We start from the raw sequence: 26,127 nt of genomic DNA, 5'->3' as shown, positions 1-26,127 counted from the left end.
AAGAAAACCCATGTGTTGCGTGCCAAACTTGTGCCCAGTGTCTGTCTGTGTCGGGTTTGGGGGACTGGAGCGCCCCCTGCAGATCATAACATATAGGCGTCGGAAACATTGCGGGCGCTTATGCTCCTGTGGGCCTGGGCAATGCCCATTGTGCCCAAATGTTAAGGCGGCCCTGATTGTGGTACCCTGAAAGAAGCACTCGGTAACAAATGTACAGAGGAAAAGTGGGCTGAAAAATGTTTAAACATTTAAGACTGTGCTTCCTAACTCCCACCCCACCTATGCGACGATCGTTCTTAATCCACATTGGCACCAGGTGGATCGCGGCCGACTCTGGATGACCTTACCAACCTGCACTCTGACAATCGTGCTTGATATGAAATGCACTATATAATAGATCTGAAAGGTGCCATATGATTGAAAGATGAATATGAATGGCATTATATAATAGAAAAATAGATATTTAATGCACTATTTTATGGATGAACAGATTTGAAAGGTGCTGTATCTATACTAATAAAAGGTAAAGCCCTCACTGACAGACTGACTGACTGACTCATCACTAATTCTCCAACTTCCCGTGTAGGTAGAAGGCTGACATTTGGCAGGCTCATTCCTTACAGCTTCCTTATAAAAATTGGGCAGGTTTCATTTCGAAATTCTACACGTAACGGTCACAACTGGAACCTACTTATGTACATACACTCACCTAAAGGATTATTAGGAACACCTGTTCAATTTCTCATTAATGCAATTATCTAATCAACCAATCACATGGCAGTTGCTTCAATGCATTTAGGGGTGTGGTCCTGGTCAAGACAATCTCCTGAACTCCAAACTGAATGTCAGCAATTTGGAGCGTGGCATGGTTGTTGGTGCCAGATGGGCCGGTCTGAGTATTTCACAATCTGCTCAGTTACTGGGATTTTCATGCACAACCATTTCTACGGTTTACAAAGAATGGTGTGAAAAGGGAAAAACATCCAGTATGCGGCAGTCCTGTGAGCGAAAATGCCTTGTTAAAGCTAGAGGTCAGAGGAGAATGAATGGGCCGACTGATTCAAGCTGATAGAAGAGCAACTTTGACTGAAATAACCACTCGTTACAACCGAGGTATGCAGCAAAGCATTTGTGAAGCCACAACACGCACAACCTTGAGGCGGATGGGCTACAACAGCAGAAGACCCCACCGGGTACCACTCATCTCCACTACAAATAGGAAAAAGAGGCTACAATTTGCACAAGCTCACCAAAATTGGACAGTTGAAGACTGGAAAAATGTTGCCTGGTCTGATGAGTCTCGATTTCTGTTGAGACATTCAAATGGTAGAGTCAGAATTTGGTGTAAACAGAATGAGAACATGGATCCATCATGCCTTGTTACCACTGTGCAGGCTGGTGGTGGTGGTGTAATGGTGTGGGGGATGTTTTCTTGGCACACTTTAGGCCCCTTAGTGCCAATTGGGCATCGTTTAAATGCCACAGGCTACCTGAGCATTGTTTCTGACCATGTCCATCCCTTCATGACCACCATGTACCCATCCTCTGATGGCTACTTCCAGCAGGATAATGCACCATGTCACAAAGCTCGAATCATTTCAAATTGGTTTCTTGAACATGACAATGAGTTCACTGAACTAAAATGGCCCCCACAGTCACCAGATCTCAACCCAATAGAGCATCTTTGAGATGTGGTGGAACGGGAGCTTCGTGCCCTGGATGTGCATCCCACAAATCTCCATCAACTGCAAGATGCTATCCTATCAATATGGGCCAACATTTCTAAAGAATGCTTTCAGCACCTTGTTGAATCAATGCCACGTAGAATTAAGGCAGTTCTGAAGGTGAAAGGGGGTCAAACAGCGTATTAGTATGGTGGTCCTAATAATCCTTTAGGTGAGTGTATATATAGTCGTAGCCTGCAGCTCGGTCGCCGTGTGAGGCGGAGTTGCGCCCCTCATCGTCACGCCTCCCACGTAATTGAGTGCCTGCCCATATAAGGCCGTCCGTCAGCAGCTCTGCCGCTAAATATTCGCGGGTGAAGGACTGTGCTTATGCAAATGAAGATGAGAGGGTCAGGGATAGATTAGTGTTTGGCACAAACTCAGCGAAAGTGCGAGAGAAACTTTGAAGTGCCGGGTCTGAGCTAACACTAAATAAAGCCGTGGACGTCGCACGAGATAGCACAAGCACAGCTGAGAACCTTCGATGCATGTACTCCGAACGGCTCACGTGAACTGACTGTGAACGCAGTACGCAGAACAAGCAAGAGCTCCAAAGAGCGCTGAACAAAAAACGCATTACACAATTGTGAAGGCAGCAAAAGAATATGAAGTGAGTGACGTATACAAGCACATATTCATAAGTGCAGCTACTGCGGAAAACAAAGCACACGGTGTAAACCTTAAGTTTAAATGAAGTTCATAGACACTCTGCTGCTAAATATTTACAGGCAAATCCACAACTTAATACCGGGAATGCCTATTAAACATCTTAGATTCACGAGTAGTGAGCACTTCGATGAATGAAACCCGTTATCTTTACAACGGTTGACAAACACGGAGTGTAACTTGAACACAACACGTCCTCCAAATACGAACCTGATTGAAAGAAATAATGAGAATGAAATCCTTGATGACAGCAACACTCCTAACATTTACAAAACTATTACATTGACAATCACGTTACGTTATTTTTAAAATGTTTCCTTTTCTTAACTTCTTTAACACACTACTTCTCCGCTGCGAAGCGCCGGCATTTTGCTAGTAATTGATAAATGTGAATGGCATATAATGGATGGATTGATCTGAAAGGCCCTGTGTGGTAGACAGACAGACAGATTTGAAAGGCGGTATATAATTGATTAATAGATGGCTATTTCTTATGTTCCGCAGGACTGATTAAAAATACTTGAACAGATTCGGTGGTTGGCTCAACTAAAACATAAAACGTGTAAAGAATTTGTTTTGCTGATTACTTTGCTTTGACTGTTTCAGTTAGCGGAGTTTTGAGAAATAAAAATTGCGTGCAATTAAAAGGGTCAAAGGAAAGCCTGAGTGATTTGTGTGAAGGGGATTTCTTTCTCTGACATGTAATTGTTTATGAAGGGTGAAGTGGGTGCTCAGTACATTCGAAGGCAGCAGGGAGATCTATTGTTACATACACAGAAATATAAATTTGCATTACTACTATTGAAACAGAATGATAATTAGAGACGACCCATCTGTCTGAGTTTGCGGTCACGTCGTTATTTAACAAATGCGAGTAAGATTGTGTTCGTATGACAGTATTAATCCTATGAAACTGTAATTTCTGATGCTTTTATGGCTGCTTATGCAGTGCGACTCTTCATGCCAGTAATAATTTGCATCCACACTTAACCACTAGAGGTCACTGGGGAGGGATTAGTATGTAAATACGCCGTAATTGCGGATATTTCAATGAAAAGTAGAACTGTGGCTCGAGTCTGAGAAATGAACACTCGGGTTTTACAGGTGATTGTTTTTATTAAGGGTTTGTTTCACCAGTTAGGGTTTTGAGGATCCAACAAACACGGCCAGTATGCTGGGCACAGAGCTGGACTGGAAAGCCCAGTGTTACCAGTTCAATCGCCGCCTCCAATCCACTGCGTGACCCTGAACTTGTCACTTGATCCAACTGTGCTGCAACATTAAAATAATTATAGAAACAATTGTGTGGGAACTGTGTACCTGTAAAGTGCCGTCGGATTGGATTTACTGTAAAGGAGAGTTCTAGAAAATAAAGTTCCTAATGTAATTTTACTTTCCTGTTTGTACTTACTGTAGTGAACCACACGGGCACTGCCCAAATATTCAGTACTTCATCGGTAAAAACTGTGCTGGAAAACTCTGAACGACTAACGAGAGCTGCAAAGTGAACAATTCGGGTTTATCTACCGTCAGTTAAGTGAAAAATTCCAAAAATGACAATCCTCTCGCCACGCAGTCCCACTAAGAGCGGGCAAATGAAGTCTGTCTCACGGGGACCAAGCTCATTTGATGCCATCCTAATTATTTTGGGTTCGTTCACTTTTTTTTTTTAGTTGTTTGCACTTTTCATTTTTTTGATGCCTTCTCTCCTGTCCTGTTCACAGAGATCCCTCGGAGAGTCCGTCCCGCTCCTCAGGGTCACCATTTGTGCCTTTCTCCTGCTTCTCAGATGCTACAAAGGGATCTGCCTCATCCAACAGCACGCCGTCCTGCTCCCCCAAGGCTGCGTCCGACGGCTTCAGCCCACGGAAATCCAAATCCCAGGTAGGAGGCGCCCTGCTGAACTATTATATAGCGCCTTATCAATTTATTAAATAGTGCCTTTTACATGTACGTTTTGTGACAGATAGGGGGCGCTATCGCTCCCTTGAACCCCTGTTCACGACTCCAGACACCAGGAAAAAGTCCAAAGGTTGACTTTATTTAAATGCCACAGTGCACAAAGCACCCTCTCCTCCACTATACTCATTAAATTACAAATCACTAATCACAAATACAATCCTCCACTCCCAGACGCGTTGCCACCCTTCCACCCAGCTCAGCTCGCCATCTGGGAGCTGCCACAGTCCTTTTATACTCCCTGACCCGGAAGTGTTCCCAATCCCCAGTCCATGTGATTCTTTATCACTTCCGGGTCAGGTACAAGTCCTTTTTTCACCCCGGAAGTACGTCACTTCTGTCATCGCTCTTCCGGGTTATTGGGCACATATGACTCTTCGGTCCTCCCCGTGGCTCCCTCTTGCGGCCCCTGTGGTATCCAGCAGGGCTGTCAGGGCTCTAGAGTGCGACCTCATTTCTCAATGGTGCGACTAAAAAAAATCAAAGGTTGTTCGAGGGGGAAAAAAAACGAAACTCCGTGACTCTTAAAGTCTCCCCAGACACACATTAGGCCCATATCGTAGTCTAAACCAATCAGAGATAGTGAAGGGTGGATCCCGCCCCCCCCCTCTGATTGGCCGTGGTCCAGATATTCCTGTACGTGTGTGTACGTTTGAAAATGCATGTGATGCAGTCAGACAGAGAGAGGTGAGTAGCCCATCAGGTAAACAGTGGATGTAGCCGCGGATTAGGAGAGATGATGAAAGGAACAATTGACAGCTTTTTCGTTAAGAATGTTAAATTAGGGCCTGATCCGTCCGAAAATCATAACCAATGCTCTGACACGGAGCCATCAACCTCCCAAGTTATAGCAAGCCCTGGTCCGGAGACGGCATTAGATAATGAGCCACATACGATCGAGTCCGAGCCCACTGAAATTAAAAGGGTAAAGTGTATACATTTCGAAATGAGTGGCTCGACCAGTTTCCCTGGCTAAGATACAGTAAAGCTGATAATATAATGCACTGTATTTACTGCAAAGAGTTTGGGAAGACAATGGCTGGCAGTAGTGCATTTGTGACTGATTCTAAAACATTTAGAATTGAAACGCTGAAAAAGCACAATGCATCTATAAAACACATTACATGCCGCGATAAATGCACTGCTCAAGTGTCCCTCTCCCCGCTGCCTTTCAGCGGCAGGCAGCAGCAAACAGATCATCAGACGAGGCCGAGATGATAATTAAGTTTAACGTTGCCTACAATATTGCAAAAGAAGAACTTCCCTTCACTAAATTAAAGTCCGAAATAATTCTTATGAAGAAAAATGGCTTGAACGTAAACCCGACGTACAGCAATGATGTCGCGTGCGCCCAATTTATAGGAGTCATCGCAGATACATTGAAAAAAAAGACGTCTGTGCAAATTGCGAACAGTGTGTACATGGCATTCCTGATCGACGGAGACACAGATATCGCCACAAAGGAATGAGTCATTGTGTACGGTCGTATCTTGCAGAGACGAAGACCGGTGAATATACTTATTGGACACATTGAGGTCGAGCATGCTCATGCCCAAGTCTGGAAGATTTTGATGCTAGAGAGAGTGTGGCCAGCTGGTTTAGTCAAGGCCAAAGATCAAGAAGATCATCCGAGGGGCATGTGACTGCAATGGAGGATAGTCCATAAGACATTGAGCCATGAGATGTTCAGTTTGAAGCCCTTAAAACACTTAATTTAGATTTTCTTTTTAGTTAATTTATCTTGAGATTTTTTAAGTTTAAATTTCAGCTCAGTAAAGCACTTCAAGCACCAACACTTTTTCAGTAAGTTACCTTTCTTGTAGAATTGTGCTTGCCTTCAAATAAAGAACTTTATATTGACCAGATTGTTAGTTAATCATTTACAAGTCAATATTGCCTATATGGACAGCGATTAAAAAAAACAAACAAAAACAAATAAATAAATAAAGTGAACTTGTAAAACTGTGGTGTTAAATGTGATGCGGTTGAAAATTTGGGTGCACCTAACTAAGTTAGGCGCACCAGTGCAAAAAGTTAGTCTAGAGCCCTGGCTGTGTATAAAAACTCCATTGTCCATGATTCCCTGCTGGTCTTCGGGGCACCTCCATACTGCAGGGAGGGCTCCATCTGGCAGCCTGGGGGTATTGGCTGGGATGACAAGCTGGCCAAAGACCACAGTATGTATTTATTATATAGTGACTCTTCCTTCTTTGTAGTGCCTTTCATATTTCTTTATCTATTGTACGGTGCTTTTCATTTCTGTTTTATTGTGCCTTTCATATCTATCAATTACAGTAATCCCTCCTCGATCGCGGGGGTTGCGTTCCAGACCCCCCACGATAGGTGAAAATACGCGTAGTAGAAACCATATGTTTGTATGGTTATTTTTATATATTTTAAGCCCTTATAAACTCTCCCACACTGTTTATAAATATTCCCCGCAGAGTTATACAGCATAATCCCTTTGTATTCGGTAAGATTCATTGAAATTATGTATGTAAACACACTGTTTATATACAGAAAAACCTAAATATTATTTTAAAGATATTGAGTGTCTCCAATATCACATATGTTACAGCCATTACGATAGACAGGCCACCAGCAATAAATACGTACAATGCAAGAAAAATAGTATACAGTAAATGTGTCTACAGTGACACTAAACGTACGTACATGTACTAAGTACTGTAAGTAGAAAATTAATTATGGTTACTCCCCAACAATGACACGATGACTTGTCCGATAACAATGAGTTTAATTTTACTGCACAACAAAGGAGAGCGTTACAGCCCTTAAAGGAGCCTCTCCAGGCGACTGTGTAGCACTGCTGTTGTTCTTCTTCAATCCAAATCCCTAAAGCAGATTCCATCCAGACTACTGCCTTATTACATCCACTTACAACTCGTTTTGCACCCTGGTTAAAAGGACACTGCGGCTGTAGATCTTATATTCCTTTCCTACTTTTTAAATAAAAAGAATCGTAGCCTCATTGATGCTGTAATGGCGTCCTACAGCAGTGTAGCTTTTCCTTTCTTTCAAAATATCCAAAACGTTTACCTTTTCAGCAATCATTAACATCTTCCGTTGGCGCTTGGGCACGGCCCCTGAAGCAGTAGTAGGAGCAGATCGTTTTGGAGCCTTAATGAAAGGCTTGACTACGCACAAAGATAAACACAAAAGAGCAGAGACGTTAAATCTTTACACAGCGAAACACGTTGATGCTGAATGAGCGAGACAAGACTTCCTGGTCAACATCGCATTCAGCACACAGGAACTTAACTGCGTGCTCTGATTGGTTAGCTTCTCATTCAGCAGAACTTAACTGCGTGCTCTGATTGGTTAGCTTCTCAGTCATCCGCCAATAGCGTCCCTTGTATGAAATCAACTGGGCAAACCAACTGAGGAAGCCTGTACAGGAAGTAAAAAGACCCATTGTCCGCAGAAACCGCGAAGCAGCGAAAAATCCGTGTTATATATTTAGTTATGCTTACATATAAAATCCGCGATGGAGTGAAGCCGTGAAAGTCGAAGCGCGGTATAGCGAGGGATTACTGTATATAGCAATTTTCAAATCTGTCTGTTTATTGTTTAGTGGCTTTCAAATCTATTTCGTATACAGCAACCTTCACATCTAGTGTACTACTTATCACATAGCACATAGCTATTCTCCTATCTATTGTAGTGTCTTTCACATCTACTGTATGTGTCTATTTCTTAGCAGCTTTCTCATCTAGCAGTTATATACTGACTTTTACATATGTGTTTATAAATATTTAACATTTACATTTCTCTACTTTATTTCACATCTACAGTCATGGCCGAAATTATCGGCTCCCCTGGAATTTTCCCAGAAAGTGCGCCATTTCTCCCAGAAAATTGTTGCAATTCCAAATGTTTTAGTATTCACATGTTTATTTCCTTTATGTGCATTGGAACAACACAAAAAACAGAGAAAAAAAGCCAAATCTGACATCATGTCACATAGAACTCCAAAAATGGGCTGGAAAAAATTATTGGCACCTTTTCAAAATTGTGGATAAATCGTTTTATTTCAAACATGTGATGCTCGTTTGAACTCACCTGTGGCAAGAAACGGGTGCTGGCAATACAGCAATCACACCTGAAGCCAGTTAAGATGGAGAAAAGTTGACTCAACCTTTGTGTTGTGTGTCTGAGTGAGCCACACTAAGCATGGAGAACAGGAAGAAGAGCAGAGAATCGTCTGTGGACTTGAGAACAAAAATTGTGGAAAAATATCAACAATCTCAAGGCTACAAGTCCATCTCCAGAGATCTTCCATGTTCCTTTGTCCGCTGTGCGCAACATGATCAAGAAGTTCACAACATGTGGCACTGTGGCTAATCGGAAGAGCAAAACTGATAAAAGACTGCAACGAAGGATAGTCCGAATGGTGGATAAACAGCCCCAATCAACTTCAAAACATATTCAAGATGTTCTGCAGACTCAGGGAGCAACAGTGTCAGCTCAAACTATCCGTCGACATCTGAATGAAATGAAACGCTATGGCAGGAGAGCCAGGAGGACCCCACTGCTGACACAGAAACATAAAAAAGCCAGACTGGAGTTTGCCAAAATGTACTTGAGGAAGCCAAAATCCTTCTGAGCGAACGTCTTGTGGACAGATGAGACCAGGGTAGAGCTTTTTGGTAAAGCTCATCATTCAACTGTTTACAGAAAACACAATGAGGTCTACGAAGAACAACACGGTACCTACAGTCAAACATGGTGGAGGTTCAAAGATGTTTTGCTGCCTCAGCCACTGTGTGCAAGGCATCATGAAATCTGAAGACTACCAAAAGATATCGGGGTGCAATGTAGCGCCCAGTGTCAGAAAGCTGGGTCTGCATCAGAGGTCATGGGTGTTCCAGCAGGACAATGACCCCAAACATACCTCGAAAAGCACCCAGAAAGCACTGGAGAGTTCTGAAGTGGCCAGCAATGAGTCCGGATCCGAAATCCGATTGAACACTTATGGAGAGATCTCAGAATTGCTGTTAGGAGAAGGCGCCCTTCAAATCTGAGAGATCTTGACCAGTTTGCAAAAGAAGAGAGGTCGGAAATTCCAGTTGAGAGGCGTAACAAGCTTGTTGATGGTTACAGGAAGCGCTTGATTTCAGTTATTTTTTCCAAAGGGCCTGCAACCAAATATTAAGTTGAGGGTGCCAATAATTTTGTCCAGCCCGGTTTTTAAGTTTTGTGTGAAATGATGTCAGATTTGGCTTTTTTTCTCTGTTTTTTTGTGTTGTTCCAATGCCCATAAAGGAAATAAACACGTGTATACCAAAACATTTGGAACTGCAACAATTTTCTGGGAGAAAGGGTGCATTTTCTGGGAAAATTCCAGGGGTGCCGATAATTTCGGCCATGACTGTATCTATCTGTTGTATAGTGCCTTTCATTTCTTTCAATCAGAGTACCTTGCAGATCTGTCTATTATCCAGTGCCTTTTATATCTGCTGATCTATTGTGCAGTGGCTCTGCTGTATTCATTTATTACTTAGCACCTTTCCTATTTATCAATGTTATTGTGACTTTCAGATATTTGTTGTATAGCGCTTTTTACTTTTATCTATTCATCTAATTTCTTTTATATAGTGGCTAGCATTGTTGTATAATGCATTTCATATCTAGCCATCCCATCCATTTTCCAACCCGCTGAATCCGAACACAGGGTCACGGGGGTCTGCTGGAGCCAATCCCAGCCAACACAGGGCGCAAGGCAGGAACCAATCCTCGGCAATTTGCTAGCCCACCGCAGGTCGCACACACACAAACACACCAAGCACACACTAGAGCCAATTTATTGATCTATTTATTGTATAGTGACTTTTTGCATATATTATACAGTGCTTATCAGATCTATTTATTGCATAATGCCTTTCACATTTATCTAAATGTTATATATTACTTTAATTTCCATTTATTTACTGTATAGTGCCTTTCAAATCTATTCATCAATTTATGATGGCTTTCCCATCAATCTTCTTATTTTATAGCACCTTTCATTTACATTTATGTATTTGGCCGATGCGTTTATCCAAAGATATTTTCTTTTCCCAATTAGAGCGCATGCTGCTCAGGGTCACACAGTGTCAGATTTAAACGCACAACCTCAGGGTTTAAAGTCCAAAGCCACTGCGCCGCACGGCCTGTCCTTTATGTCTTTCAATCATATAGTGACTTTCATAGCCATCTATTTAATATATGGCGCCTTTCATATCTGTCTGTTATACTGTGTCTTTCGTATCTCTCTATTTATTGTATAGTGCCTTTCATTTCTTCCTGTCTGGCGGTGACACAGTATTTTGGTGACGTGATCATGACATTTACTTATTTGGCTGTCGCATTTCTTCCATTATGGCACAACTGGTTACATTTCTTTTGTTTTTGTTCCAATTGTCAAGTGACTTGCTCAGGGTCACACCGTGTCAGTAACGGGATTTAAATCCACAACGTCGAAGTTTAAAGTCCAAAGCCACACATTAAAGTGCCGCTGTGATAGGACCCCTTAGAGCACCTTCAGAGGTGAAGGTCTAAAATGGATTGCGATCACGAGTGTAAATACAAATGCATTTTCATTTCCAGACACAGCAAACGCTGAAGCCGATTTCAGTTTGAATGCGACAGCGCATTTCAGTCCGGACGCGATGCGAGTTTTAATGTCAGGTATAAATGGAATCGAGACAGAGGACAACTCACGTTATTGCGAAGTGCAGAGGGGCTCTCTGTCTGTGGAGTTTGGCACGAGTGGCAGCCTTTGTCCACACTCTTCTCCCACGGGGCCAAAACTGTAAAAAAAAAAAAAATAAATGAGAAAGCGCGTCGGTGTGCTGTGCGCCTTTTAATCGCTGAATTTGCTGATTAATGAGTTTACACAACTTACAACATCATTTCCACTCTTGTAAACTTAATTAAAATGACAATTTATTTTAGCTCTCCAGAGGACACCGTTTATCCGACATTTTAGCTCTGTTTATTTTTTTTTCTTTTGGTGAACTGAAGTTTTCCTTCGTTGCCGAAGAGCAAAGCTGAGCAGGTCGCTGCGTTTGTGGTTCGCCGGTCTGACTGTCCAAAGCAGGGCCGCTGCTGGCCAAATGGGTGCCCTAAGCAGAAATTTACTTTTGTGCCCCCTCCCCCAAATATTACGGAAGTAAAAATAAAATAATAAAAAAAAACATCTACTATAGGGGCCAAGATAGAACTTTATTCAAATAAAAGTAAATACATGAGGGCGCGCGCGTCATCACGTGTGCTTAGCCTACTCTGCGTTCACCGTAAAATGCAATATATACTGTAGCGATCCATGGTTGAGTCTTAAAGTTTTCAGAGCCGAACTCTGCCGTGCACTTCTCCCAAGCTGTCGGCTAGCGGACTGCCAGCGTTATGCACGCAGCTGTACTCAGCTCATTAAGTAGCGAGCACTCGTGTCCTGTACACCGCACGACTCCGAATGTCTCGGCAATAATTGCTTAGATGAAATCTTAGCAATACACAGCTCTATCCTGTTGTATCTCCTTATTAGAGCAGATAGTCAGAAAACAAAGCTCAAACTCATTGCATAGCCATTGCCAAGGTCATTAACGAAGCCATCTTTCTCATTGATGGTAACTATTTACAATTTAACAACCCCGGACGGCAATAACCCAACCCACCCCACCAGTTGAGCACAAACACATACAACAATTACAACAGGAAAAACAAGTCGATTACCTTGTTAATTTAACACAACAATAAGCTTTTACATAAATGACCCACAATGCTTTTACATAAATTACCCACAATGCATCACGCCGCCAGCGCTGGCTGCCGGGTCACTACAATACGTTTATATTTTTGTTTATTTGCATATGTATATTATTAATATTAATTTATTATTATAATATATAAAAACAATTTTTTTGAGCAGCTGGGATGGTGCCCCCCTGGGAGTTGGTGCCCTACGCAGAGTGCGTACTCTGCGTATAGGGAGCGGCGGTACTGGTCCAAAGAGACGCCAACTGGGACATCAGGTTTAAAATAGGAAGGGAAAGCGGGCGGAGGTGACACGTGAAGGACACACACGAAGACCCGGATGCTGATGACAGCTGCCGGGCAGCAACCGACGGCGTTTCGTACAAAAGGCAGCCTAGGCCGGGTTTAAACTCCGGAAGCTACTGTTTATACTGGCGCGCGATCTTTACGCAAATCTGGAAGATTCCAGCAGGTGGCAGTGCGAGATATCATCACGGTGAGAAAACGTCGGCTTCGCTGTATTGTGAATTGCCTGAAACACTCATTAAATTCCGAGGTCACCTTACCACGATATCTCTGAAGAGGATGGATGTTTAATGATCACATCCATCAATCTGGGAATGCGTCCATTCCTGCAGGGATCTGGCACGAGGCAGAAACAATCCCTGGACGTGGCATCTGCTCATCGCCAGGTGAATACAAGCACACACACACACACACACACACACACACACACACACTGGCGTCCTTTTAGCTCACCAACTCTGCAAACCTGTTTGTCATAGGCAGGAAACGAGAGCACACTATGGAAACCCACCAGGAAAACATGCAAACTGGGAACGAGACTCCTTACTGTGAGGCAGCAGCGCTACCGTTTCGTCCCCACATGTGTAGTTATCAACAGTATTCATTTTTGAAATGAAGTTAACGATTTATCTGCAAAATGTAATATGCATGCTTTAATGCATTTTCATCAAGGACCTGTACCGAATGGCAACACAGAGGGACTGAGCTGAGAAAGACGTGCAGCAGGTTAGGGAGATAAAGGATGAAGATGGAAACGTACTCACAAGAGAGGAGAGGCTGTGGAGCAGATGGAAAGAGGACTTTGAGAGGCTGATGAATGAAGAGAACGAGAGAGAGAAGAGATTGGATGATGTGGAGATAGTGAATCAGGAATTGTAACGGATTAGCAAGGAGGAAGAGAGGACAGCGATGAAGAGAATGAAGAATGGAAAGGCCGTTGGTCCAGATGACATACCTGTGGAAGCATGGAGGTGTCTAGGAGAGATGGCAGTGGAGTTTTTAATGTAGTCTGGGAAAGTGAGAGGATGCCTGAGTAGTGCAGAAGAAGTGAACTGGTGCCGATATTTAAGGATAAAGGGGGGTGTGCAGGACTGAAATAAATACAGGGGGATAAAAAGTTATGGGAAGGGAGGTAGGTGATGATTAGTGAGCAGCAGGATGGTTTCATGCCAAGAAAGAGCACCACAGGTGTGATGTTTGCACTGAGGGTGTTGATGGAGAAGTAGAGAGAAGAACAGAAGGAGTTGCATTGCGTCTTTGCGGACCTGGAGAAAGCAAATGACAGGGTGACTGAGAGGAGCTGTGGTTTCGTATGAGGAAGTCGGGAGTGGCAGAGAAGTACGTAAGAGGGGTACAGGATATATACGAGGGGAGTGTGACCGTGGTGAGGTCTGGGGTAGGAGTGACGGAGGTGGGATTACATCAGGGATCGGCTCTGAGCCCTTTCTTATCTCCAATGGTTACTTCAGCACGCTTCTTTTTTAAAGTTGAAGGCAAAGTCTTGAAAGTAGAGGCTTCTTTCGGTGCTGTTTTCCAGTCCGACCCTGGCGATAACGCACGTTCTGTTTCCATGTCACAGCAGAGAGTGACGAGCATGGGGACGACCTGCCGAATGAGCACTGGGAGGCGCTATGGCGCTTTTACTTTTGAGTGGTAGGCGGCATTCTATTGGCTGTGTCTGAGCAGCGGCGAACCTGATTGGCCTCTTTCATGAGTTCATGATAGTTTGGTATGCAGTGGGGTAAAAGTAAATGAAGCGCTAAATGAAATGTACTCAAGTCCAAACAGCTGAAAATGTTGTATTACTTGTTATTTTACACCTCTGTATAGAATGGAATAATAAAGAGCCACTATTAATGACCCATCCATTGATTTTCTAAATCCGCTTTATCCTGAGCATTGTATGGGGAAGCTGAAACACAAAACAGCAAGCACTGGGCACAAGGCAGGAACAGCATCTGCACAGGGTGCCAGTCCGTCAGACAGTAAACACACACACACAGGCCAATCCGCCTAACCTGCATATGTTCTATAGATGATATTATTTCCATTGAAGAATTATTAAATGGGTGACCACCATGGTGGACGTGACAGAAGACAGTTTTTTCTATCACTTCATGGCCTTGGCTGACGAGTAACTGAATGTGACAGCAGCTTTACCTAAAAATAAACCAGCAGCTTCAGCTGCGGTGCCCCCATGAGGTGCCATGCGCTTGTTTGAGACTCATTGGCAGATCGGCTGACCATGGCCGGTCCTCACTCCCAACATGGTTGTGAGTGCCATTTGGTAGGACGGCTTCATTAATCCAGAGAAGGGTGGGTAGTACCACCGCTGCCCTGGGAGACAAGAAGCACTCTGAGTGCCATCTCTGATCCACAGTGACCCAGATGCAGCCTGGCAGTTACCTAGGCAACAATGCATGACTAGGGCTTTCAAACAGTGGGCAGCAACAGGCCTCTTGTTCACCACACTGATGACAGGTGGCTTTGACAAGCATCGGCCAATAGGCTTTACAGTGCCTTTCAGCACGTAACTCTGCTGTTTGTGAAAACGACCTGCTCAGCTATTCAAGGGTTAAGCTTTAGTTATCAGTAAATGGCATGAAACCAGTCGATAGGCATTAGTCATCCACCTTAATAAAAGAATAAGTGTCTTTGTATCTATGTACAGTGGTGTGAAAAACTATTTGCCCCCTTGCTGATTTCTTATTCTTTTGCATGTTTGTCACACAAAATGTTTCTGATCATCAAACACATTTAACCGTTAGTCAAATATAACACAAGTAAACACAAAATGCAGTTTTTAAATGATGGTTTTATTATTTAGGAGAAAAAAATCCAAACCTACATGGCCCTGTGTGAAAAAGTAATTGCCCCCTGAACCTAATAACTGGTTGGGCCACCCTTAGCAGCAATAACTGCAATCAAGCGTTTGCGATAACTTGCAATGAGTCTTTTACAGCGCTCTGGAGGAATTTTGGCCCACTCATCTTTGCAGAATTGTTGTAATTCAGCTTTATTTGAGGGTTTTCTAGCATGAACCGCCTTTTTAAGGTCATGCCATAGCATCTCAATTGGATTCAGGTCAGGACTTTGACTAGGCCACTCCAAAGTCTTCATTTTGTTTTTCTTCAGCCATTCAGAGGTGGATTTGCTGGTGTGTTTTGGGTCATTGTCCTGTTGCAGCACCCAAGATCGCTTCAGCTTGAGTTGACGAACAGATGGCCGGACATTCTCCTTCAGGATTTTTGGTAGACAGTAGAATTCATGGTTCCATCTATCACAGCAAGCCTTCCAGGTCCTGAAGCAGCAAAACAACCCCAGACCATCACACTACCACCACCATATTTTACTGTTGGTATGATGTTCTTTTTCTGAAATGCTGTGTTCTTTTTACGCCAGATGTAACAGGACATTTGCCTTCCAAAAAGTTCAACTTTTGTCTCATCAGTCCACAAGGTATTTTCCCAAAAGTCTTGGCAATCATTGAGATGTTTCTTAGCAAAATTGAGACGAGCCCTAATGTTCTTTTGCTTAACAGTGGTTTGCGTCTTGGAAATCTGCCATGCAGGCCGTTTTGCCCAGTCTCTTTCTTATGGTGGAGTCGTGAACACTGACCTTAATTGAGGCAAGTGAGGCCTGCAGTTCTTTAGACGTTGTCCTGGGGTCTTTTGTGACCTCTCGGATGAGTCGTCTCTGCGCTCTTGGGGTAATTTTGGTCGGCCGGCCACTCCTGGGAAGGTTCACCACTGTTCCATGTTTTTGCCATTTGTGGATAAGGGCTCTCACTGTGGTTCGCTGGAGTCCCAAAGCTTTAGAAATGGCTTTATAACCTTTACCAGACTGATAGATCTCAATTACTTCTGTTCTCATTTGTTCCTGAATTTCTTTGGATCTTGGCATGATGTCTAGCTTTTGAGGTGCTTTTGGTCTACTTCTCTGTGTCAGGCAGCTCCTATTGAAGTGATTTCTTGATTGAAACAGGTGTGGCAGTAATCAGGCCTGGGGGTGGCTACGGAAATTGAACTCAGCTGTGATACACCACAGTTAGGTGATTTTTGAACAAGGGGGCAATTACTTTTTCACACAGGGCCATGTAGGTTTGGATTTTTTTCTCCTAAATAATAAAACCATCATTTAAAAACTGCATTTTGTGTTTACTTGTGTTATATTTGACTAATGGTTAAATGTGTTTGATGATCAGAAACATTTTGTGTGACAAACATGCAAAAGAATAAGAAATCAGGAAGGGGGCAAATAGTTTTTTACACCACTGTATCCGTCTGCTTGCTATGTCTCTGTCAGTCTAACAGATGGCACATCACAAACATTTGTAGAAATAAAATGAATTGCATCTTTCATTCCAACAGATGGCGCATCCGATCCATTAACACTGATTTTATGAAATCCATTCCAAATGGCATATAACAGAGACCTAGCAACTGGACCGACCCACACACAAGCACACGCACACGCACAGGGCCATCTTAATGTATGAGCCCAATGGGCACTGGCCGGGGGCATCAGGAGCATAGGACCCCATGATGTTTCTGATACCTATGTATGTTTCTGTTAAGTTATCAAAACAAGGGCCCCAGCGCACTACTTTGCCCCGGGGGCATATGATACTGGTAAGATGGCGCTGCACATGCAGACACCTGTCCTTTTATTAACCTGGATGAATTGATTGCATTTAATGCATCTACTTAAATGCATTTTGTACTGCATTAAGTAATAAAATGCATTGCTTTTGTCATTCCAACAGATGGCGCATCAGATACATTTGCACTGCTTTTTACGAGTTCCATTCCTAGAAAAAAGCTAGAAAAAGACACACAGATACATTAGATACATTAACACTACTTTTATGAATTCCAAATTGCATGTAACGGGGGTATAATATTTGCATTTGTCATTCCAACAGATGGCACATCATAAATATTTGTAGTAATACATTTTATTAGTGCAAATGTGTGTGATGTGCCATGTATTGTAATGACAAATGCAATGCATTTTATTAGCAGTACAAAATATCTTCTACTAGATACAGTAAATAAATCAATTATGCCAGCTTAATGAAATGACAAGTGTGTGTGTGTGTGTGTGTGTGTACCTGTGTATCTATGTGTCTGTCCAGTTGCTATGTCTTGGTGTGATGCCTTTGGTATGGGATTTCTAAAAGCAGTGCTAATGTTATTGATGCGCCACCTGTTGGAATGACATAGGCAATGTATTTTATCACTACATGCATTACACAATTCATTCCAACAGACGGTGCACTGCAAATGTTAATGCCAAGGTCTGTGTTGATTTCTTAGATTTCAACCCATCTTAGGTGGGTAGCACAGCTAGTGCTTTATGTTTTTTTGTACTTTTTCCAGCTGCAAACAGACTTCCCTCTGTATCCATAAAAGTCCACCTAAGTAAAGATCATTCCCAGCTCCGTGTTCAGATGGAATTCCAGAAAGCTTGCATGTCCTCCCCATGTAGTGTGCTACTCTTTCTGTGCAATGCTTAAAATGTTCAGCTTAAGGCAATTTTGGGTCATGACCGTTATAACTGGGGGGCATGGACCACCAGTCATGTAGTTTGATAAAATCCCCAGTGACTCTGTCAAACTGGTTTTAGGCTTGCTCTGACAAAATTAATTAACTAATTGTCTGAAGGGGTTATGGTAACAACGCATGTTCCCCAAAGCCTGATTTAGAAGACATTTTTTGGAATGCTCCATACCAGCTTGGCAGTTCTTATAATCAATGGGAAAGCCCATCAGGGTTGAGCAGTGCCAGTCGAAGTATCGAGGCAAGTGGGGAGGGCTTGCCCCTCTTGTTGTCTGGAGTGTGTGCCCCTTGAGTTACCAAAATAGCGCCCTTCAGTGTCCAGAGCATGAATGGGGGAGCGCGGCCCGCTTGAGTTATATAAATGGTACCTTTCTGCTTTCACTGCTGGCTTTTAGCAATGAAGGACCTTCATTGGGGTTTGAGGTCCCCCTGGGTATCCAGAGAATGCACCCCTTGATAAACGATGCCCCCTGTTGTCCACAGCACAATTTCAGTATTTTTAGACTGCGAGGACCCAGGTGTGGGTGTTGGGGTTTGATGTCCCCGCTTGGTATCCAGAGCATGTGTCACTTGAGTTACCAAAATAGTGACCTTGTTGTTCGTCATGCAGAGTGGGAGATTTCTGGAGCGCACGCTGCTTGAGTTACATAGGGGTCTGGGACACGCTTCCCTTAACTTTCGCACATGGTGCCCTTTGTGTGATGGCACGCCCTGGACGGCCACCTACAGTGTGTCACCTAACAGACTGACCAGTTCTGGGAGGGTCATCGAGGACAGGGCTTATGCAGTCGATGATGGCCTCTTCCAGCAGAAAGGTTGGAGTCAACCATTCAGACATTTTGATTTGCAGAATTTTGCACCTCGTTACAAAGGACCCCCCCGAGTGTATTTTCCATATTGCAATGTGAATCATCTTTTACCTGCTAGAGCACCGTTCATAGAAAGACCAGGCAAAAGATAATGCTCCTAAATATCTGTGATGGGCCCGCCGGGTCTCTTCCTCGGTACAAGTTCAAATTGATTCTTTAGTCCATGTAGTACATTGAAATTTTTATGCCAGCTGCTCTCAGGTTAGGCATCAGCAGGTTCAAACATTCTTGGCTTTGCTTGCCAGTCTTGACTCAGTGAGCGCCATGAAGTCTTTTTGTCAATTCACAACACGGAGCTCTGTATCGCGCAATGCTTCTGCCATCTAGTGGCTACAACTGGAACTGCATTGAAATATTAACAATAAAGGAAGATGTTAGAATTAAAGGGGGGTTATGGCAAGCGTTTCCCAGGCATAATCAACATTTATTAAAAAAAATAATGTCTTGCATTAGGATGACCCAAGAGATTAGACCTTTGACTACCACTTGGGGATTCTGGCTAGAATACGGTCATCCGTCACTACATGAGTGCCTGGCAGCACAGGTAATTTTAAGATGTCTTTTTACATTAAAATGAATCGAGTCGCCATCTGTTAGGATGACAAATGCAATTCATTTTATTACTACAACGGTTTGTGATGTGCCCTTTGTTGGAATGACAGAGATATAGCAACCAGAGACAGGGACATAGCAGAGTTATATGCGGAAATATTAAGTCAAGAGAAACTTGGTACAAAAGAAAGGTTATATTTAACTTGCTCCAGAAGGCTGCTTTCACTCCTAATATTCATTGCAGTATAATGTTTTATACATAGGAATGAAGCTGAAGAGAGGCCATTGGGACAGTGCAATTGTCATTCAGTTCTTTAGTGGGGTCATTGACGACTACTGTACCATCTTTCGAGCCTTGGCACAGAGTCGACGTCACATCTGTGCCAGTGGGGCTTCTAGCTTGAAACATCTTGAGATGCCTCATGCTGTCTACGCTCACTTTCCACTAATCCGTATCGTGTATGGGTTACTACCATATTAGCACATTCAGTGAATTATCTGCATGTGCTATTTATGGATTGGGCTCTCCAAGGCCCCAATATGGCACATTCTTTTATTATCTGTGAACTGTGCGTCTGCTCTGATCAGTTAGGATCCCTGCCTGAAAGAATTGTTCTTGATTCAGCTAAAAGACGTATATATGCTACAGTAAATAACCAATCATAGTATCACAGAGTTATTTTCCATTTCTGGTTATGTTTCTGTTGTATGCCATTTGGTATGGAATTCATAAAAGCTGTGTTAATGTTTTTAATGCACCATGTGTTGGAATGACAAACACATACAACCAGACAGACACACAGATGCACAGACACTTAACCTTTTAGCGTATTTGGCATTGACACTTTCTGCAGGAAAAAAAAAAACAAAACATAAGACCCCAGCTGTTCTGACCTTTCCAAGAAAGTATTTAACACAGACGTCAGCATTAATGTTTGCAGTACACTATCTATTTGAATGTATTTTGTAATGTATAAAGTAATAAAATGCATTGCATTTGTAATTCCAACAGATGGTATATCACAAACATTAGCACTGCTTTTATGAATCCCATTCCAAGTGGCATCTAACAGAGGCATATGCACTTCATTTGTCACTCCAACAGATGGCACATTTTTAACATTAGCCCTGCTTCTATGAATCTCACATCAAGTTTTGGTAACGCATGTAGTAATAAAATGCACTTCATTTTTCATTCCAACAGATGGCGCTTCACAAACATTAGCACTGGTTTTATAAATCCCATTCCAAGTGGCATCTAACAGAGGCATATGCATTGCATTTGTCACTCCAACAGATGTCACATTCTTAACATTAGCCCTGCTTCTATGAATCTCACACCAAGTTTTTGCAACGCATGTAGTAATAAAATGCACTTCATTTTTCATTCCAACAGATGGCGCTTCACAAACATTAGCGCTGCTTTTACTAATCCCATTCCAAAAAGCATTTAATAGAGACACAGCAACTAGACAGACACACAAATGCACAGACACTTGTCCTTTTACCAACTTGGATTGATTGATTGTTTTATTTGTCTTGTGTGTCTTTACCTTTGTTTTTTTTTTTCTGCCACTGTTGCAGTATGCATCTAAATTGCGCCTTTGGATTAATAAAGTTTATCTAGTCTGATCTAATCTAAAATGAGCTATTATTTTTGAGGTTATGTTGGTGAGTGAGCCCTCTGATTTATTCTGATTTCATTCCAGGCTGGTTCCCGCCTTGTGCCCATTTATTACCAGCGTCAGGGTCTTCATCAAAATGGATGACTTATTGTGTGCCCTCCCTGTCTTCACTACACATCCCCAGATTAAAGCTGGCATCGTCTTCCCCTTTATCTTCCTTCTGCTTGGCGTAATAGCCAGAGATGTCAGGATACGGTCCTGCTTTCATTCCCTGATCCTGTCCGTTATTTCGGCCAGTTCTGTACTTTGTGTTTTTTATTCTTTAATTTTTTCCGCAGTGGTTTTCTAAACTCTAAACCCAAGCTGATTTTTTTTTTCTTTTCTTCATCAGGAGTCAACTCTGAGTGATGACTTTAGTTCTCCGTCTCCACGAACCCCCAGCGAGAAGAAGTCCTCTCATCCGTATCAGACCCTCTCACAGTCATCTGACGAGGTATGACAATCACTGGGCACACGGCTCCTGCTCTGCTGGATAAGAAGAATAAGAAGAATTATAAGGCAATCCTAAATTGTCCTTGGTGTGTGTGTGTGTGTGTGTGCCCTGCGGTGGGCTGGCACCCTGCTCAGGGTTTGTTTCCTGCCTTGCCCCCTGTGTTGGCTGGGATTGGCTCCAGCAGACCCCCGTGACCCTGTAGTTAGGATATAGCGGGTTGGATAATGGATGGATGGGATGGACTTTACATTAGTAGTAAATCTCAAAGTGCTACATAAAAAGTTTAAAGAAAGGAAAGACAAGTTAAAAACAGAGATAGAGCGACAATAATTAGTAGCATTCTTGTTAATATGCTTTCCTAAACAGATGGACTGGATGCTCCTTGAAAGTCGGAATGAAAGCACAAAATAAAGAAAGAAAAACGTGTCTGATGGGGCACAACGGAAGAGACAGAGAGACGAGTTCAGCGGTCTCTCCTTTGTTGCCAAACACCCGGGGGTGATCTAGGCCTCCCCACTGCTAGCCAGTGCCCACATTTACCTGGCTCTTGATTGACTGAACCCCCCCAGGATGCCCCATTTGGGTGAACTACAAGATGATGTTTTTGCTGTTCTGTCGCGTTTTGCTGCCATAGGTTTTAAGCAGTGGTGTTTCTTCCACTAAATGCGCCAGGGCTCTAGGGTCCACTTTTACTTGCCAATACGGGGCTGCCATGATCAGACGATACCTACTCACTACCACCTTTGCTGTCTCTCTCTCTCTCTCTTTCTGTCTTTCAGCTGCTGGATGAGCCCCTGTACCCTGTGTCTACATGGACCACCCAGCAAGTGTGCCAGTGGCTCAAAGGTCTAAACATGGAGCAGTACATCGCAGAGTTCACTGCCAGGGACGTCGACGGAGAGCAGCTGCTGCAGCTGGATGGCACAAAGCTCAAGGTAAGCTGGATGGTTTAATCTTCATCACTCATTTAGTCGATTTTGTGGGAGATGCAGTCTGATGACCAAGGTTTGGATTTTTACTTGACTTTATTATTTGTTATTCTGAAGATTTACATTTATATCTAGAGGCGGCACGGTGGCGCAGTGGGTAGCGCTGCTGCCTCACAGTTAGGAGACCTGTGGGTTCGCTTCCCGGGTCCTCCCAGTGTGGAGTTTGCATGTTCTCCCCGTGTCTGCGTGGGTTTCCTTCCACAGTCCAAAGACATGCAGGTTAAGTGCATTGGAGATCCTAAATTGTCCTTAGTGTGTGCTGGGAGAGAGACAGAGAGAGAAAGAAAGACACAGAGAGAGAGAGACAGACAGACAGAGACAAAGGAAGAGAGGGAAAGAGAGAAAGAGACAGAGAGACAGACAGACAGACAGACACACAGAGAGAGAGAAAGAGAGACAGACAGACAGACAAGAGACAGACAGACAGACAAAGGAAGAGAGGAAAAGAGAGAAAGAGAGAGAGAGAAAGAGAGAAAGAGACAGAGAGACAGACAGACAGACACAGAGTGAAAGACAGACAGAGAGACAGAGAGAGAGGGACAGAAAGAGAGACAGAGAAACAGACAGAGAGAGTGACAGAGAAAGAGAGAGAGATGGAGATGTAGCAGTGGAAGTGGAAGGAAAAAGAGCGAAGTAAAAGGCGTGATGTGCTGTGTATTCTGCTGCGCCAGTTGTACTTGTGCTGAAGTGGTGGGAATGAAAGGAAGGCGTTTCCCACACCTGAATAAAAGTTGTTTTGTGCTGGACTTGTACCTTGTGTCTGTTATAATAGTAATAATAATAATACATTTTTATTTAATAGGCTCCTTTCTTAGCACTCAGTCACCTTACAATGAATTAAACAACAGTAATAAAGATAAAAAACAAACAGGGCAATAAAATCAAATAGCAATAAAGGTACAGAAGTTGTAACAAATATGGAAGGTGACTGGCAGTAACAGTGATAAACTCCTAATCGGTACGCCAGTTTGAAAAGAGGAAGTTTAAAATTGTGTTATTGAGTCCAGCTGATGGATATGAGAGGGAAGAGAATTCTCGCATTGACGCGCACCGTGAGCGAACGCTCGAGCTCCCATAGCACTGAGTTTGAGGTTTGGTACAGAAAGTAAAGCTGCAGATGAGGATCTGAGTGAGTGAAGTCAGGAGAGAAGAGGTGTGATAAGTTCCGTGGATTTAGAATAGCAGGTTATTATCCCAGCAGCAGAATTGTGTGTAACTTGTAAGTGATGGCTAAGTTTTTGGGGTATGCCAAATAGAACAGCATTACAATAATCTACTGTATTTGTGAAGTGACTTGAGGCATTAACCAATTCCTCAGTACTGTGTTGTGTAAGAGTAGGACAAAGTCTAGAGATGTTTCGGAGATGGAAGGAGGGAGTCCAAGAAACATTATTTATAGAGGAAGAAAAAGAGAGGGTCCTGTCCAGAATGACTCCCAGGCTCTTAACCTGGGAAGAGATGATTATGATAGTGTTGTTATTTAAAATAGAAGAATGGTTAGCCTTAGCGAGTGTAGATTTAAAACCAATGAGGAGCTGCCTCAGTTTAATTGCTATTTAAATGAAGGACATTGGGAGTCATCCTTGACTCTTGGAGACATGCCATAAGAGTATTTGGAGGGAAAATAGAAGTTGTTTGTATGTGTTTAGGGAACTAGTGCACCCCCTGTTGACCACAAGTGGCGTAGTCGACAGGATCTGTAGGAAAGCAAGACGAGGCATTTTTAGTACATCCCGTTAACTTCTGATCCAGCATGTTATGTTCAGCCAGGCCCTTTGACTGCCTCCCTCATGCTCGTGTGTGACACTATATAAAGGAATTTAGGAATTTTCTTGCTCTTCATAGAAATAATGTTAATTAAAAGATGAACATTTCACTCATGATTGCCACATTGCTTCTCCTTCTAACCTGCCACCGTTCGCTTGTACCCGTACAGGGCCTGGGAGTGAGCAACTCGGCTGACCGGAGTGTGCTGAAGCGACGTCTCAAGGAGATGCAGGCAGCAGTGGAGAAGGAGAAGAAGGCATTGGACAAACTGGAGAGACAAAAGGAGAAACAGCGCAAAAGAGAGCTGGAGCAGAGAAGAAGCTAGAGGGTGGGCTCAGGGGAGACAGAGAAACCCCCCCACCCCCAGCTCCCACAGCAGCCCACCCTCTGCACCCTCTCCAGATCCTCTTGGTGAGAATTCCCAGTCAGCAAAACAGAAGAAAAGCTACATGGGCATCAGTTTAAGAGCATCTCGCTGACCTGGACCAGGAGGGTGCGGAACATGGGCAGCCACTTCCTGACAGAGACGTACTGTACGTGTGAATGGATTCCAGTGACGCTCCTACTTAGCAATGAATGTGTCGGGACGAGGCTAAGGCCACCATGACTAAGAAGCACAGATTTTGCAGGTTGGAGGAAGAGGAGGAAAACCTTGACCCGTCCAGGTTCTAGGGTGGTCCTGTTGTTTGGACTGCCTACTTGGCGGACTCTCAGATGTCTTCACAGTTCATCTCATTTAACCGCTCTCCTCGCTTGTATGCTTGACTTGCAGTTCATTTCCTCATTAAAAAGGATAAAATCAGACAGAAAAATGATAGGCCTGTGCTTATTACTGCTCACGTGCTGAAAGTCTGTTTCCATTTTTTATGAAGTAACACCCTCGGCTCTACTTGTAGTCACAGAAGCAATTGACCTTCCGCGTTAAAGATGCAGGCCACCTCCGTTCTGGACACTTCAGGAGGGTCTTGAATCCCCTCGTGGAGTCAGCGAGGAAATCGTACAAATTTGTTCCAATTATGCTTGCCAGAAACTCTCAGCGAAATGATATGATTACTTATGTTGGGCTAGCGCCTTTATCAAAGGCAACCTACACAATCTGAGAGACAACTGCTGGATCCATTTCCTTTGTTTTTCCAGTTGGACCTCAGGCAGGTCAAGTGACTTACTTGTTCAGGGTCACACAGTGGTGTCAGAAGTGGGATTTGATCTCACAACCTCAAGGTTTGAAGTCCAATGCCTTAAACACTTCAACAAACCACCGGGAAGAGAAGGCTGAAAAACGAATAATCTCTCAAAGGGGAACATTAGGCAGGAAACTGGAATAATGCACAACTTCTTCTTCTTCTTCTTTCAGTTGCTGCTCCCATTAGGGGTTGCCACAGCAGATCATCTTTTTCCATATCTTCTTGTCCTCGTCATCTTGCTCAGTCACCTCCATCACCTGCATGTCCTCTCTCACAACATCCTTAAATCCCAATATACCCCTCATCTCTCCTTTGCACAGGTCCAAACCAACACAATCTCGCGTCTCTGACTTTGTCTCCCAACCATCCCACCTGAGCTGACCCTCTAATGTCCTCATTTCTAATCCTGTTCATCCTCGTCACACCCAGTGCAAATCTTAGCATCTTTATCTCTGCCACCTCCAGCTCTGTCTCCTGTGCCACCGTCTCCAGTCCATATAACATAGCTGGTCTCACTGCCGTCCTGTAGACCTTGCCTTTCACTCCTGCTGATACCCGTCTATCATAAATCACTCCTGACACTCTTCTTCACCCTGCCTGCACTCTTCTTCGCTTCTCTTCCACAATCCCCATTACTCTGTACTGTTGATCCCAAGTATTTCAACTCATCCTCCTTGACC

General features: G+C 43.4%; 1 protein-coding gene across 1 annotated transcript in view; it reads left to right on the top strand.

The window, feature by feature from the left end:
* Positions 1 to 25,074, top strand: part of samd14 (sterile alpha motif domain containing 14) — an 86,909-nt gene extending 61,835 nt beyond the window's left edge. Inside the window, exons 7-10 of the mRNA XM_039740282.1 lie at positions 4,115 to 4,274; positions 21,406 to 21,507; positions 22,287 to 22,442; positions 24,433 to 25,074. Of these exons, the coding sequence (XP_039596216.1) occupies positions 4,115 to 4,274; positions 21,406 to 21,507; positions 22,287 to 22,442; positions 24,433 to 24,588 (574 nt within the window). The 3' untranslated portion in view covers positions 24,589 to 25,074. The remainder of the gene's footprint in view (positions 1 to 4,114; positions 4,275 to 21,405; positions 21,508 to 22,286; positions 22,443 to 24,432) is intronic.
* The last annotated feature ends 1,053 nt before the right edge of the window (positions 25,075 to 26,127 follow it).

The sequence above is a fragment of the Polypterus senegalus genome, chromosome 17 (assembly GCF_016835505.1).
Source record: "Polypterus senegalus isolate Bchr_013 chromosome 17, ASM1683550v1, whole genome shotgun sequence".
In the NCBI taxonomy this organism is placed as follows: domain Eukaryota; kingdom Metazoa; phylum Chordata; class Cladistia; order Polypteriformes; family Polypteridae; genus Polypterus; species Polypterus senegalus.
The sequence above is the reverse complement of the archived record's forward strand: the minus strand, read 5'-3'. Positions and strand labels throughout refer to the sequence as shown.